Source organism: Trematomus bernacchii, unplaced genomic scaffold, assembly GCF_902827165.1.
Source record: "Trematomus bernacchii unplaced genomic scaffold, fTreBer1.1, whole genome shotgun sequence".
Taxonomy (NCBI): domain Eukaryota; kingdom Metazoa; phylum Chordata; class Actinopteri; order Perciformes; family Nototheniidae; genus Trematomus; species Trematomus bernacchii.
This window is the reverse complement of record NW_022987905.1, coordinates 2,062,011-2,079,632: the sequence shown is the minus strand read 5'-3', so window position 1 is coordinate 2,079,632 and position 17,622 is coordinate 2,062,011. Positions and strand designations below refer to the sequence as shown.

The window sequence follows — 17,622 nt, the reverse complement described above, 5'->3', positions numbered from 1 at the left end:
AAAATATTTTATTTATAAATCGATTTTAAAAGGTACTTAAAGACACTTTATAACTTCATGTAAACATTCTGAAATAAATTATAAAAACATTTACATTTTATTTGATCCATTATACCCCTAGGAAATTCTTATCCTGATGCTTCTAATTTTTACGAGGCACACTTGAACGCATCATGGGATTGTAGACTTCAAACTACTTATATTAATAATAATAATAATAATAATACTAATAACAACAATTATTATTATTAATGTTTTAAAGCACTTTTTAGAGGTCCTCAAACTTTTATTTAATTGTATCTTTTATTTAATGTTATTATTTATTTAATGTAATCCAATATATTTATTCTTCTGATTTTTCCAAGGCACACCTGAACACAACACGGGATTGTAGCCTTAAATTCTGATTGTTGTATAAATACTTTTTATATACTTTTTTTTTGTATAGAGAGCAATTTAGAGGTCTTCAAACTTTTATTGTATTCTATCTTTTAATATTATTTTATTTTACTATTATTTTATTTTTATGTTATTTCATTATTTATTGATTTTATTTATCATGTATTTGATTATATGTTATTATTTGTATTTTATTATTTTTTCATTTTATGTTATTATTATTTGTTTAATTTAGCATCATTTTATGTTATAATTTATGTTATTTTATGTTATCCAAATACACCCCTTGGGAATTCTTATCCTTCTGATTTTTCGGAGGCACACGTGAACGCAGCACGGGATTGTAGGCTGCTTTGAAGCTGGCGGGTTGGGCCAGACTGGGTGAATCTACAGACCGACTGACCGACCGACCGACAGAAAGAAAGAAAGCGGGGAGAAAAGTCCGGGCGCAAACACTCGGCGTTAATCTGCGCAAACAGAACCGCAAAGCTGCGCAAAGTGTAATAAGAGAACTTCCTCTTTTTGATTTATTCGGATACATCCCGCTTCCTCTCGGCGTGCCACTCTTTATCTCGCACTAACCCAATGTGGGAGAGTGATTTGAGTTGACAAGCTACTGTATCCCCCCCACCCCTCCTCTCCACACAACCAGGAAATCGTCGAGGTGTGCTTTCTCTAACGCCGCTCCTGCTGCCCCGTCTGCGGGGGTAGATGCGCCCTTTTCCCCTCGATTTCTTTTTTATTTGGGACTTTTTTTTTACTGACGAGCCGGGCTTCTGCTCTGAAGTCGGACAAACTTGAGGAGAAGAGCTCCACTCTGGCCGAACAATGAGGTGGGTAAAGCGGTTCAGATCCCCTTCATCTGCATTGTGTTGCTACATTTTGTGTTTTTCGGCCACCGGGTTCCACAAAGGCCACCGCTGATCGTTTCTGACCCCATGCCACCTCTTTGTGCGGGTTTAAACACCAGGGAAGAGCAAGTAGTTTCCACATTAAACAGATAATAAGTGGGTGGTGTGGTTCAACTACAGGGACGCTGTGTAGCAGGTTTGTGTGACCTTTGCTGGCGGAGAACTTTACTTTAGTGTATCAGAAAGTATCTCAGCAGGCTCCTACTGTTCATGTGTGCTTTCTTCTGGGAACACTATTCCCAGGCTGGGGTTGTTAAGCTGGTCAGATAACGAAAACAAAGTTTGTATCGGTTTCAAACACGTTGGCAGCTTTAGTGCATAACTAAACCTCTATCATGCAAACAGTGGTATTAAGTAACTAAGTACATTTACTTTTTGGAGGTACTTGTACTTGATTATTTCCATTTGATACTACTTTGTACTTCTACTCTACTACAATTCAGATGTACATGTTGTACTATTATTCCCCTTCTTTTATGTGGTACCTTTAGTTACTTTGCAGATAATGATAAACAATAAGCTCAACACTTAAAAAAGACTTCTGATACACCTTGATTCAATTCACAGTTGAAATAAGTTCCACCTTTACCAGTTTGATAAACACATCATTACTTTAACTTTTGGTACTTTAAGTATATTTAGATGCCAATACTTTTGTACTTTTACTTGAGTAACATTTTGGTTGCAGTGCTTTTACTTGTAGCAGAGTATTTCTACTTTTACTTAATTACAAGGTTTGAGTACTTCTCCCAACTCTGCATGCAGTACACAAGGAGGATATAAGTGTATTCACAACAGTTTATAGGAACATGTGAAAGGGGTTCAGTGTGCATGGTGGGTCCCCTCTATAAAAGGGGCTCCTTCAGCAGCACAATGCCCCAAATACACTTTCTGTTTATATCATGTCATGCATTCCCCAGCCGGACATTAAACACACTATTTAGCTCCCTCTGGGAACACAGACACCAAGCTGCTCAGTGGAAAAAGCTCCACAAATTCCACATCCTGTTACAGCCTGTGCAGTGGGCAATTACATGCTTTGAAGCCTGGGCCCTCTTTGCCTTTTTCCTCACTTCTTCACATTTAAAACACGCCACTTCTGTCAAGGAGCAGCTTTTGTCACCTGAAACCCTGACAGATGCGGGTTAAATTCGGCGAAGGGCTGATAACCTGTGAAACTAGTTCTTTATCTCAAACCTCCAGAGCTGTGTAACAATATACCTCCGCTCTGCACATGGGTTGGTCCAGGGTTTGTATTTGTTTTGCACATAGTTCTGCACGGCAACTTTGATTAGAGCAGGAACAGGAGGCACTTGAGCTCCCCCTGAAATCCTGCCACAATCACAGTAATGCATTTAAAATGCCCTGCTGATGAGGCCATTAATTAAGTTAATGCAACGCTCAGCAAAGATTACTGCTACCATACTTAGCAGAACACACTGGCAGTGTAATGTGACTGTTAGCTAGCAAAGCAACCCAAATATGGAGGAAGTAGGAGAACTGGGTTTTTTTGGTTGTAGATATGCCTGCGTGTTATTGCCAACCCCATGACAACACACTGACATCAATGATTCACCATTTTATTGTTATGATATAATAAAATAAGCAAACCGTTTTATGGCTGCACAAAATGCTTCCCAACCATAAACCCCTGCAGGAAATAGACACGCAGAGTAAGTTCAATGCTTTTTTGTTTAAATTCAGTTATCATTATGCCCTTTTTTAGTGGTTTCTCCCAGCTGTTGATAAGTGACGTCCGTCTTGATAATCACAGGTCACACTTTATCTCGGTTCTGTGGTCTGACCCGTTGATGTGACCTCGTATAATAGGTAAAGACTGGAATGCAGCTCTGCTCATGTTCTTTGTTACTTGTCCCTGTGGTATGTGCATGTTGACACAGACGTGCATTCAGAAGTTCAACAATTTGACCCAGTTGAGAAAATTCTTCCCAAAGTTTAAGCTGGCTTTTAAAAATATTTTACAGTCAGTGGAGTGGTGCAGAAAGGAATCCTAAAACCCGGAAATAACGTAACATTATACCACTTCCGGTTCAAGTTAAAGAAAAGCAACCTTTTGTTCTACAAGATAAAATAGGTCGGTAAATAATATAAAGATAATCCAAAATCCAATGGGGAAATCCTGTTGACTTTTTGACAAGGGAGCACTTTGCGATGCTAACACGCCGGCCAACAAAAATACACCATCACTCTAGAGACATCCAGCAAATGCTCCCAAATGGAAATGAATGCTAGCAGCACTGTATCATCATATTCAAACTTTCTTTATGCTCTGGTTAGGTGGCACAGGAAGTGCACCATCTGCATAATGATTCATTGTTGTTGTCAGAGGTGACTCCAGTCTCCCACCATGACTCACTGACTGGGTCTCTGTGACTAAAAGACCAGTATGCTGCTGCCTCAGGCTCGAGATTTAACCTGTGTGACGTGAGTAGACAGGTGTAGTGCATCTGCTTTCACAACCTCACTGGACATGCCTGGAAGCGATGCCAAACTGGGCTACGCCGCTCCACTCCTCGCTGTAGCTTTTTATTGATCAGCATTAAAAGCAGGGAGGTGGCCTCCCCCTCCGACTCCTTTGTGTCTCGCCTGTAGCTTCTTTTTTCTTTCTGCGTTGGCAGTAACTGGAAAGGAATGCAGCTCTTACGGTGATCTTTGCAGCCGTTTTGCTGTCGCATCCTCTTCCTCTATCAAAATGCTCTTGACCTCGTGTCCCAACAGGCTGCTAGTAACTGTAATTTAAGACACTTCGCAGTATTGCTGTGTTCATGTCCATGTAAGGATAACAAGATGAAACTCACTGGGGTTGCGGTAGTTGCGTGTTCATGCCTTAGTGTTGTGTAATGTTCACATTTGTGTGATGTGTTGGATGCTGCGTGTTTCATGTCTCTACTTGTTCTTCTAATTCCTCTGAAAAGTGTTTCTTCCGTTTTCTTTTGAAGTTTGATGTCAGTGGCAAAGCATTATCAGAATTTACGCCTGCATGCATTCAATGAAACTAAATAATACAATTCTATCAAAGGACACTTAAGTGTGTTGGTAGAGCTATTTGTTAAGGATTCACCTTATCTTGCAAACATACATTAGAGACATCCTGCATACTTGAAATGTCTGCACTTTTAATTTCGTTGTTCAACCAAACACCCCCTAAGACCCACACTAACCCTGCGCCCTAGAAGCAATAACAATTTGAGATAATTGGAAAGAGCTTGTGGGAGTTATTTTCTATAATACATTTCGAATAATGGGTTTATCTCATGCATCATAAAGAGTTGCATGTTGATATGCCCTCCTAAAGACGGTAGAGTCGGTGTGACAGTGTGTCTAAATGATCCCTCCACACACTCCGTTATTAAACCAGTCTTGTGAGTTTGTCTCCTGCATCACACCCAAACACTGCAGCCCCCTCCCCTGAACCAATTTACCCCTCCCACCCCTCATACTCATAAATAGGCCATTATGCCGCTTGGATTAGCCACAGAGGTTGCTCAACATACAAAACCTTCTGTTGTCTACTTGGCGACAAATGCAGTTTTCTTATTTGTGGCTGGTGTTTTTGTTCTTTTATTGTGCTGTAATGCTCTCCGTTTGGTGTGTTTTGTGTGGCTACATTGGCTCCAAGCATCAACTTTAAATTCCAAAATATGCCCTATTTGGATAAACCAATCACATAGTGGTAATCTATATTTTTTTGGTTTTTGGCTTTAAAATACGTTATTACTAAATAAGAGTTTGTTCAAAAGCTTAAAATCAGTTTTCTAAAGGTTGACAAAGCTTGCAATGTAATGGCAATCACCCTCTAAGGGAGTACCAACACAAAACGAAGGCAATGTGAAAGAGCACTAGGGCAGGCCATTGCAAATGTAAAGTGGAGCAGAAGAAATGGCTAAAGTGGCCAAATGAAGTTAAAGACACATCTACAAACCCTGTGGTGTCTCTGCATTAGACAGACCGAGTGACATCATCTAGCTGATGGGGAGTCTGAGTATAACTCTGTAGTGAAACCTAAGATTGTTGTGGGCAGAAACGCTGTAGTGATGTATTGTATGGTCAGCACAGCTAATGGACACAAAGAGACATCAGGTTCATCTGAGGCCCGCTGCTTAATGGATGCCAGTTAGTATAAAACAGATTCCTGCTGTCAGCCATCCTAAACATTTCTATCGTTTAGGTCCAACCTCACTTATCTGGGATGATGGTGATTGCTGATACACAAAGGTTGCATCAGATAAAACTGTATAGGTTGCAGATGACAGCTTTCATTTTTCTGTTTGGCAACACTTACACTCGGCGCTGTTGTTTAGAAAAATGAGAACCTGTTTTGAATAAGTTCAGTCAAATCATAATTTTCTGCATGGATGACACTTAAGTGTTTTTTCTTGATCAGCCGATCATTTCAACTTGTTTACAGAGACAGTTGTTGCCGCCCTTGAAGCTGCAGGAAGCAATGGCTTTCTGAATTTGTTTTTGGTTGTCAAACTGAAATGAGGTCTGTGGTTAACACAAGATATTTGAACGTTTTGTTCTTCTCATGTGTCTAAATGAGACGACTAAACATCATCACGCCCAACATTAGGTTACCTGAAATCTAGTTCCTTTATAGCCTAGCGTTGGCTTTTTACTTCAAAAATCATAAAGTGGTGTTAATATGTGGAGATTATCCTGCTGAACAAAACGTTTGTTTGCCACAGAAGTTATTTTCTTCAGTAATCCAATCGAAAAACCCCTTTGTGATAGGGCTGCTCAATTAATCGTATTTTAATCGCAATTACGTTTATGGCTTGCAACGATTACGAAAACAACGTAATCGAAATAAAACGATAATTTCTTTATTATTATTATTACTTTTCTTTTTTTTCTTTTTTAATTACTTTTTGTAATTGAATTATACTTAAAGTTCAGGGTAATCAACTGTTAAAAACATACTGTTCAAAAAAAATGTCTCCAATAAATTGATGTTTCAAAGTAAATGGATAATCGTTTTTAATAATCGTGATATCAATTATTGACCCAAATAATCGAGATTATGATTTTTGCCATAATCGAGCAGCCCTACTTTGTGATGCTAACTTCCTTAATACTTCATAATTGTAACCCGTCTCTTTCTGACCATTCTCTCCAAGCGTCTAGTCTATAAGAAGTTCTTTTGGGGACTTTATGTTGTCGTCATTTGAGGGGATTGTTCTCTTGTTAAAGATGTGTTTGCTAAAATAGTTAATCCTCGATGCTCAGTCATGGGTGAACATTGGCCTGAATGTTACCTGTGCGGTTTTGTTTTGTTCAGTCAGTAACAGGGTTTACATAGCTGTGCCGCAAATTGATACTGTCCTTATGCTTGTGTAGTGCAAATAATCAGCTGAGTGTTCAAGCCACCATTTCTCATTGACTGCAATTTTTCATGTTAGGCAAGGCAAGTTTATTTATATAGCACCTTTCAACACAAGGCAATTCAAAGTGCTTTACAAAAAATGAAAGACATTAATAAAATGGCATTTAAAATCAGTCATTAAAAAGAAAAGATAATAAAATAAACATTAAAAGAAAAAATACATGGATAAAAGTTACAGTGCAGTTTAAGATGTGAATAGTTCAATTAAAAGCAGCGGCAAAAAGAAAAGTCCTCAGCCTGGATTTAAAAGTAGTTAGAGTTGCAGCGGACCAGCAGGTTTCTGGGAGTTTGTTCCAGATATTTGGAGCATAATAACTGAACGCTGCTTCTCCATGTTTAGTTCTGACTCTGGGGACAGAAAGCTGACCAGTCCCTGAAGACCTGCGTTAGAAGAAAAACTAGTAGTCAAGATCTTCAAGAGCACTGAAACTCTTTTCTTTAAGTTTGTATACCATCGCAAACTTGGTGTTCTGCTTTGAAGGCGTACAACATTATACAGTTATTATCAAAACGGCCAGTATCGGCAAAGGAGACTAACGTAGGGTCAAAGTCTGCACACTCAACGGAAAGCAGGAAATATGATTAGGTGTTGCCTTGTGTTATTTTCTGCTTGGTCTTTTCTCACCTTTGTGGAAACAAGTCTTGTTAAAGAAAGAGTGTGAAGTCAGGGGAGGTAAAAGGGGGGGGAGTTTTTGTTTAGTGAATTGTTCTTCCTCAGAAAAGTAGACCCGTCTCCTTGAGCCGAGCCGAGGAGGATGTGCTCCAACCTGTAAAAGGAATTGAGCTCGGTGAGGAGGACAGAGGTGAGATGGTTCCAAATATGGGCATTAAGCTTGCCAGTAGTCCCCCCCCCCCCCCACACACACAGCCACACACACAGCCACACACAGCCACACACACAGCCTCTGAAGCAGGAAGGAATTCATCTCCACTCTTGAAGTGGTCACACAACAGAAAGAAAAAAAAGTTCTTGGCCAAACCTTTTTTCCACAATGCGGGATAAACTATGCCGGGCAAGCGATGAGTCAGCGTTTAAAGAATGCTGAGAGGTTCTCGGAGTAGACGAGTCAAACAAAGATATTTAGAAGTGTATAGCTGACATAGCAGGGCTGTTTCTGTGTGATTTGACTCGAGTAACAGGCAGAAGTGTGTGTGTGTGTGTGTGTGTGTGTGTGTGTGTGTGTGTGTGTGTGTGTGTCATGCTAAGACCTGTGTGAAGAGAAACAGGCATGAAGGGAATGATTGAGACACGGGGAGTGAAGATAGCAGACGAATAACAGCTGATAGAGATTTCATTTTTTGCCATAATAACCTCATGATTTTTTATGTAGTCATGAAAACACTGCAGTTTTCTAACTTAGAGTAATCAATACTTTTGTCTGTGTTTCCTATTTGAAGAAAATACGCTAAAATGTTACCACGGGTTGTAAGAAAATATATTAGATTTTCATTACTATGTTTTGGGATTATAAAAAACACTATTGATTTTATTTGATGGTTAATATGCAAAGGTTTGTTGCAGACAGTGGCAATGATTACACAAAAGTTTGGGCTAGATTGTACATTATGACAGTTTTTCTTTATGGAATTGCAATATATAACCTTGTTACAGTATCCAAAAGATGCAATGTAATAAATCATATGCATTGAATTTGAAGGTTTTCGGCCAATTCACACACTTTATACTGAAGGGGATTTTCTTCTGGATTTTGTGCGTCTGCCTACATTAACATCTATGGGACAGCTGGCTCTAACATCTAAACAGGAAGTACACCTTGCAGTTGGAAAGCTTTTCTCGCACGTACTTTACAGCTCTGATAGATACAAACAAAGTTTCATAAGATGTGTGTTGTGGACTCTGAGTCATGTGGGCCCGGCTGAACTTCACTAACAGCCGTTTACGTTGCCTGAGGGAGGATCGAGGATAGCGTAGTGTCAGATGAGCGGGCCAGCGTCAACAAGCTATTGTGTGGACGTCCTAAGTCTGAATCAGAGGTCAAGTACTTCACCATGACCTCATTGCAGATTGTGCAATAGAGTATGAGTCCTAAAACCCTTCCTGTCCCCTGGTCTGGAGGTCAGTGGTTTTTCTGAATGTGTTTTTGGCTGTTGGCCTGAAATAAGGTCTGTGGTTAACACAAGCTGAAGATATTTAAAAGTTTTGTTCTAGAGCAAAACACAAGTCAGTAAATACCCCAATGGTGAATTTAAAAAACGGCGGTTGCTAACAAGTGTCTAAATGAGACGACTAAACATCATCAGGCCCAACATTAGCCGCATTTAGCTTAGCGGTGGTAAGGGGAAGTCATGTGACCCTGCTGTAGTTCCTTTACAGCCTAACGTTAGCTTTTTACTTCAAACATCATAAAGTGGTGTAAGTATCATAAAGGTGTGTTCACATGGAGATATTCCATAGGATTGTTGTCCAGGGAAACGGGGAGATGCTGTCTTCAGGGTCGGCCTGCAAAAATACGTCCTCACTGAACTATGATGCACCCACATTTTATTCAAACGGAAGTTCAGTCTCTCTCTTGCAACTAGTTAATCACCTGATGGCACATTTGATTTCACACGTAGCCTCTTTCACTTCCCTTTTCTCACACATTGCTTGTCTGTCTCGAACGTGACTTTCCGATGTGTGCCAGTTTTAACTTCGCTATGTGGTTGAAAGGGAATGTTTCCTTCTTTACTTATGAATGAGTTGTAGCTATTGACTTTTACTGTAAATATCCCGCATAACATATTTAAACCTTACAAAAGCTGAAATAAAAAAAATTCAAGGTTCTTTATTTTGTGATATTTTCTAAATGAATCTGATGGAGTAACTACATGTTTTTGAGCTGCAGTAAATATATTTTGAATGGTTAAAATAGTATATAACAATGTTCTACCAACTATAAAGAGGCATAAAGGTGGTGTGTTTCTCATGATAATCTTCATCACGAAAAAAGACAGCTGTGGTCTGTATTTTTATCATGCTGTGAAGCAGAAGGAGGAAGTGGTTTGGTTAGACTCAGACACTATTTAGTGACTTATTGTTCTCTGTCTGGTTTTAAACGTGAAGTATAACTGAAGGGGAAGCGTAGAAATTTGAAATGAATCATTGTTTGTTCATCTAAGGTGCAGCGCGGCGACCTGTGGTTTATAACAGAAAATAACATCTGTTTCTCACCTATGTTCACATTTGGCTCTGAATGTGTGTGAATCAAGTATCAAACCAACACTCCTATTGATGAGGCATAAAGCTGCATGCATGCATTGCACTAGATTTTGCACAACGCAGGTTTTAGTCTTACCTGCTGTCTTTCTTTTATCCTAAAAACAGAGAAAGACACTTATTCCTTGAGGCAAGACTGACTCAAAAAGCCTGAGCATCATAAAAAAATGATATTTGTCTGTAGTATAGGGGGCAGAAAAGGCTTTCATAAAGTGGTATTATATGAATTCCTGGAGGAGAAAGATAAGTCTGACGGATTAGGAGGGACAGTGAACCAGAAATGGACGCGGAGACAAATGGTATTACTTCTCTCAGTGTTTAGACATTACTGAGAACCTCCAGTGTCTCACGGATGATGTCATGTGTGCTCAGTAAAACAGTCTCATGATGATACTCAGGATGAATGTACTCCTATCCATTTCACTGTATGTGAGGACTTCTTATCCCTGCACCAAATATAAATATGGAATGCAGTAAGGGGGAGGTGGGACGAGAGACACAAGTCAAATGGGATGAAAGTAATATATACATAAGTAACCCAGGACAAAAAGTAACACTGGACAAAAGACAAAAGTAAACTTGAACGCGGGTCGAAGGTAACTTGGGACAAAGGTTAAGCAGGATGAAAGTTACGCAGGCGAAAGACAAAAGTAAAGCTAGATGAAAGTAACACGGGACGATAGTAACGCAGGTCAAAAGTTATGCGGCACAAAAGACTAAAATAATGTGGGATGAAAGCTAAATATTTTGCCGGACAAATTACCAAAGTAACACGTGATAAAAGTATTGTTGGCCGAAAGTAATGTGAGACAAAATGTGCAAATATTGTGGGACGAAAGGCAGACCTAACTCGGGAGGAAAGTAACGCAGATGAAGGACGAATGCGGGACGAAAGACAAAAGTGACGTGGGATAGTTCTCTCCGAGCCCATCCAACTTTATCATGCCTATCGTCCGCATGTTCATCACGCAGAACTGACTGCAAGATATACAACATTGTTTTCGATACACCAGAGAAGCTGTTTTTGATTGCAGGAATTCAATTCACACAAGCAGTACATCTTGTTGAATTAAGATGTTGGTTTAGTTTGTTGTTTCATATGTCATAATTATGATAATTTGATTAGTACTTTATTACATCCCAAGGTTCGCCATGTTGGAGTTTTTCAGTTTAGGAGCAGGTCAGGTTTAACTGTCAGGAGTCAGTGTTTCTTCGTGACTTGAATTTTGAATTGAGACGTCCCTTATAGATACTATCTCTTTACGTATTAGTGATGGGAATTCCGGCTCTTCTTAGTGAGCCGGATCATTTGACTCGGCTCACTAAGAAGAGCCGGCTCTTTCGGCTCCTAAACGGCTCTTCATTTTACCACAGTTTACCACGGAGCCTCAGTTTCGCCGCTGCGAGGCTCCGGCGCTCGCAGTTCATGCGCGTGCTCCACTAGCACCCCCCGTCAAGGCTCGCCGGCAGTACACTTTCCGTCACAGGAACACGCTTTGCTGGCGGCGAAAAGAATCCCACCAGACTCCTTTGCCCCTCCAACAGAGCGATGTCCTTGTCCTTTTTCCTTTTCGTCATTTCAAGCTATAAAAACTCTCGATCTTCTCTAGAATTATTAATTTTTTTGGACGCCCTCGGCTCGAGTTCAGAGCGTTCTGAGCTGAATAAGGGCGTCAAATGATGGCAAGACGCCCCCCTGGCAGAAACGCTGGCTCTGCTGCTAATGCGGTCACATTGTCGATGTAACAGAACTTAACAAACACATGTTTCATATTGAACAAATGGAATTGGAGAAAGAGGTTAACAAAGACTGAGAGAAGTCAGGTTGACCTGCAGTAGAGCATAGGTTTTTCTCAAAGACACATGTATGTGAGAGGTGCAGCACAGGCAGAGATGCCATTAATATCCTAATGTCTGGCTAAGATAAATGATGTAATGTGCTTGCATAGACAATATAAACAAGGACAGGACAGCTCATAACATTGTGTTACAATCGTCCCGACTAACAGGTTTAAAATAACAATGCACAACTTAAACTGTACCAAATGTGTTCTGGATTTGACAAAACAGCTCTTGGTTTTCACAGAAAAGACATAAGAGTGGACGATGACAATGAAAAACTGTTTCTGTCTGTAACGTTTTTATCTTCTTAAACGACTGAAAAGTGTTTATTTTGTCCCGACTCTCGTGAATGCCACAGAAGAGACATCTCTCGACAGATCTTGGTTATATGTTTGAGGAACTAGTGAGGGATGGGGGGAGGAGCAGCGCTGTGGGAGGGTCAGGTGAAGAGAGGAGGAGACAGAGCCACTGGGCCTGACTGTACTTGCCAACACATTTGGGGGAAAGTTCCCAGAGCAAAGCCTTATACAGACATTTCCAAGAGAGCATGAGCCCCTGCGGTTTCCTGTTAACCCCTCGCTGACCAAGAAACCACAAAGAGAGGAGGAACTCACTGCCTGTGATGAAGACCTCGTTCCGTTTTTTTTAAGTGTTTTTAGCCAAAGCACAATTTGAATATCATCATGGTGATCACTTCCTGTTGTCAGGCCATTTGCTCGAGGTATTTGGGGGCTCAGATCCCTCCACACAGCATCAGGCCGTGACCTCTTTGTGCTTAAGAGAAAAACACTTACCCTAACTAAGTGAGCAACACAACCAGAGTCTGCGTCTATTGGGGCTGCGCGATTTGGAAAAAGTAACTTGTTGCAATTATTTTCAGAAATGTGGGAGGATTGATTATTTTGGCATCATTGGATAGTATATTAAAATGATCATGGTGTGGTTTTAGAGGATCTGTAACAAACAAATGTGTCCAATGAGAGTCCAATTGAGGCGTTTCATGCAGGGGGGGGGTGTGTGGGAGAGAAACTCAGGGATTTTAGCGTTTGCAGACCATTTACATACACACAAACCTATATAACACACCACAGGAAAGGGGAACCCCCCCCAAATCATAATATGCCTCTTTAATATCTGTCCAGTCATCCCAGCTGTGAGTTCCTGTGTTGTCAGATGACAGGTGTGAGGCTCCGTCTCGGTGTGTTTCTGCCACTCGTGCTTTTAGCATCTGTGTCCGTAGTTCTATCAATAATTAATGTGCTCACTCTCAGTCGCACTCCTGAGCCCTTCGCTTTCTCTCACATTAAATATGCATCTGTTTCCCAGTCCGAAGTCTCCGTCCCCTCCCAGTTCCCATCAGCAGCAGAAGGCTTGATGCAGATCAGAGAGCGCTGCAGTATTTATACATCCCGAGTTCACCTGCCTAAGTGACAGACGGGCATTGAGCCTATTGGTTTTAGCCCACTTCTCTTCCTTGTAAAAATCCTTTCTCCCACTGTTGTAAAAATAATGATTTAGCATCCTATTGATTGCCTTTCATTTAAAGTGGACCCATTATGCTATATTGGAAAAATATATTGTAGGGCCATACCTATACAAAACATGTCTGTGAAGTTTTTTGCTTAAAATACCAAACAGATCACCCATTGTAGCTATGCCTCATACTGCTCATATCGCTCTTTTGCAGCCCTGTTGCAAACAGGCTGATTCAGCTAGCCTTTGTAGCGTCACGCAGCTTTCCCCTGCTAGAGATTTCTACCGGGAGAAGCTCAGCTAAACGCTGCGGTGATTAAATGCCATAGTATGCTCCTAACCACTCCAAGCTTTATTTCTGAAACAGTATGGAGCTCAAACCTTTCTCTCTCGCTGGGTTTACCACAAGGACATTACGTTACACATATTCTCTCCAGTAGCCTACAGCGTTAGCTCCATGGCTAGCTCTGATTGTTAGCATGCTTGCTAATGTAAACACACAGCATATTACTCCCAAAAGACGCCGCGCATTGTTTCTGATACAGCACATAGCTTGACATGTTCTTTCTTAAGTGTTTACCGCCATTATATGTATTATACAATATAACGACTTTACTCTAAGCCTCCAGCAGACATCCTGCTGAATACACAGACACACAGCTGCGACTGTATATGGAGACGATAGGTTGGGACCAGCGTTTCCGCCAGGGGGGCGTCTTGCCGTCATTTGACGCCCTTATTCAGCTCGGGACGCCCTGAACTCCAGCCGAGGGCGTCCAAAGATATTAATAATTCGAGAGAAGATCGAGAGTTTGTATCGCTTGAAATAACGAAAAGGAAAAAGGACAAGGACATCCCTCTGTTGGAGGGGCAAAGGAGTCTGGTGGGATTCTTTTCGGAGTATTGAAGATCATTTCCCCGACATCGGCGGTGCCTGCTACAGGACAACACGGAACGTGCACGATTTGGACACGATGAGCGGTGCTAGTGGTGCTCGCAGCTCACGTGCGTGCTCCACTAGCACCACTCATCGCGTCCAAATTGTGCACGTTCCGAGCACCAGAGCCTCGCAGCGGCGAAACTGAGGCTCCGTGGTAAACTGTGGTAACATGAAGAGCCGTTTGGGAGCCGAAACAGCCGGCGCTTTTAAGAGAGCCGAGCCAAATGATCCGGCTCACTATCGTAAAAAGACAGTATCTATAAGGGACGGCTCAAGTCAAAATTCAACCCCCCACCCCCCCTCCTCGCGGGGTGGACGCCCTCTCAGCCCTGGTCTGGCGGAAACACTGGTTGGGACGTGTCACGTGTGCCGGAGAATATAGGTTGGGACGTGTCACGTCGGCCGGATGTCGCCAATGACGTTATAGGAGCGAAAATTCTGGATCTGCTTGTTAGCACCCCCCTTTTTCTTTTTTTTGAGATGTGGGTACGGAGGAAAAGAGAGAGGGTTTTGTTTTCTGACACTTGGTGAGTTCCCTGACACACCGGGGACACATATTTATGTATAAAAGACATCAGAAAGTGCATTTTGCATGATAGGTCCCCTTTATGATCCAAGATTAACATCACAAAACCAGGATATTACATGTACATCCACTTTATTTGTCAAACTGAGAATACAAATTCAATCCAAGTCCATGAGAATGTTTTTAAACTATTGTATGAGCATAAGAGTTTAAACTATGTTGGATTTGAGCTCGTCAATTTAAAGATATATGAGTTACAAACATCCATCCTATAACGATATGTCGACATAAATGCATCGTATAGATATACATTTAAAGTAAGGGCTCCTTACAGTATGATAGCATTTTAGGACTGTCCTAAAATGTGTGGATCCAATAAATATTCATGACCAATTTCTTTGTATTTAGCATTGCCTTTAAATGAACCTCTCTGATGTTTAGGTTCCTTCTTCATCCAGACTCACATTGCATCACTATCTGTATTTTTACATGTTTATATTAGGAGCGCTTTCTCACTCAGCAACACTTCTAAACTGTCCAAATACTGTTCAAGATTAGATAGCGCTTTCCTTATAGTTCTGACGTTTTCTTTAGGAATGTTTTCTGCTGGAAAGCCCTCTGTCTTTAGACCCTCGCAGGAAAAACTCCCAAAGGAACTCCACAGTTAGCAGAGAGAAATATTTGTAACCTCAGGGAGAGCAACAGAGGAGGATCCCTCTCCCAGGACAGATGTGCAATAGATGTTGCACTTTTAAATTAAACAGGCTTTTGGGGGTGTTCCCCTTTCCTTTGGTGTGTTCTAAAGGTTTTTGAGCATGTCATTGTTTTTCAAGTGCAAAAATCCCTGTATTTCTCCCCCTACCTGAAACGCCTCCATTGGACTCCTTTGTTTAATTCTGCAACATAGTGACATCACTACCGCGGGGTCTTAAAAAGTATTAAAAGTTGATAAATCAATTTAGCGAAAATTAAGGCTATTAAAAAGTATTAAAAAGTATTAAACGGCATTTTCCAAGGTATTACATGTTGTAGCTTGTTTTCAATAAGTATATGAATTGTCCAAAGAGGTTGTATTCTAAAGTCTGCCTGAATGTAATCATTGCGTAGGTGTGTAGTGTGATTCTGTGTAGTTTATTTATGGCTTCCCGTTGGATTTGACGTCATCTGAACAGGACATCGCGCGCTCACTGCTTGATAGCGCGCGAAGGTCCGTTTACGCCGGTTGTTAAACAACATCGTTATGGGGAAATGCAAGTCTGCGTCCAAATGGTTGGAAGATAAGGAGGAAGGACAATCAATACTGTATATAGTAAAGTGTGTCGCCAATCTAACCGGTTAGAATCCTTCTGCACTCAACCTTTTAAATTCTTGAAAGGCTTTTAACTTGATTATTTATTTATTTATTATTGTGATGCTATGAACTATTTATAGTGTAAATTGGAATTATCCACATCTGTGCTCCCGGGTGTATCTGTGTGTGTTTTCTTCTTGTATGTTCCTGCCTGTGTACATGACATAAGCTGCTGCTCATAACCAATTGCCCCTTGCGGGATTAATAAAGTTGTTGAATTGAATTGAATGAGGTCTTAAAATGTATGGAAAGGGTCTTAAAAGGTCTTACATTTGACTTCAGGATTCCTGCATATACCCTGTATGTAACACTTATGCTTCTATTGGCTAGTGCTCCAACACATTGTACGTGATAGGCTATGGGGCGGGACGTCTCTAAGCTGTTGACCAATCACAACACAATTAAGACCTTTTTCTAACATTAAAGCATGGAGACATGTCACAGTAGAGGTTCATAGAAACATGAACCTAAACATTAGCATCATCATCCTCTTTCAACAATCTTCCAGGTGCCCCCAACAAATGATACAGTGTTTGTCATTTAAAATGTGAAATGTAGACTTACAAATGACTTTAAAAGGAGATGAAAGTCAATTCAGCAACAATCTCTACAGCTACAGGTGGCCACATAGCGTAGAGGACAGGAAGCTCCTATGAAAGATTGGCCTGACATTCACTGTGGGCACAATTACTATGACGTGTGCTGAATAACACAATCACAGGAAGGCAATTTTATATAACACACTTTCCTATGATTGACAGCAACCCCAGAGATATGTTATGTGTTTTTCAAATGTCAACTACCTTGTGTGTGTGTGTGTGTATGGATTGTTCATTCTGAGACAGTCCTTTTTAGGCAGTGTTGGCAGCAGGAAGTGGGTTGTGGCTTTGCTGCTGTGTCACAGGAAGTAGCAGATTGTATCACGGACAGATGGAGGTAGAGGGGGAGAGGACTTGGATTAGGGGATGTTGGGAGAGCAAAGGGGGGCAAAATGAGGAGAAAAGGGGGAAATTACAGTCAGCCACCATTTCTTCCTGTGTTCTACTTCCTGTACTACATTTGTTTAGGCCTCATACTTATTTTCTGTGGTATTCCTCTCGACAGTACAATGCATTTCCTCATCACACTCTGCACCCACTAATACTGCTTGCTAAACTTGCAAAATGTGCATGCATTCCTGGATGTGTTGTAACTCGTGTGTGAGACTATAAATAAATGTTTTGTCGCTGATCTCACAGCACATGTTTGCTGGTGGAGGAGTGTGTGGAGGTGGAGGTTGATGTGTTGCAGGTGGAAGATTTTCAACTTCCCGTCTTTGTCAGCTTCCATTGTTGTCTCGCCTCCCATCTCGCTTGGCATCACACTCTTTCTCTCTCCTCTCAGATCAACACTTTTTCTGCAATCTATCGCTGAGTCCTTCATTCTCTCCCTTTTGTATATACAGTATGTCTAAACATGTGTGGTTTTATGATAAAGAAAGTCATGACAAACTGGTGAGAGAAATCAGAGGGTTTTTTATTTTATTATTATAACCTGATTTCTGAATTATTGATGTG

At 40.9% G+C, this 17,622-nt stretch overlaps 1 protein-coding gene across 3 annotated transcripts in view; it reads left to right on the top strand.

Annotated features, from left to right (window-relative positions):
- The first annotated feature begins 780 nt into the window (after positions 1-780).
- Positions 781-17,622, top strand: part of vaspb (vasodilator stimulated phosphoprotein b) — a 32,947-nt gene continuing 16,105 nt past the window's right edge. For 2 of the 3 annotated variants that reach the window (XM_034114720.1, XM_034114719.1), the window contains exon 1: positions 782-1,232. In XM_034114720.1, the coding sequence (XP_033970611.1) occupies positions 1,228-1,232 (5 nt within the window). In that variant the 5' untranslated portion in view covers positions 782-1,227. Of the gene's footprint in view, positions 1,233-17,622 lie in introns of all 3 variants that reach the window. The other variant, XM_034114721.1, reaches the window with a different exon arrangement.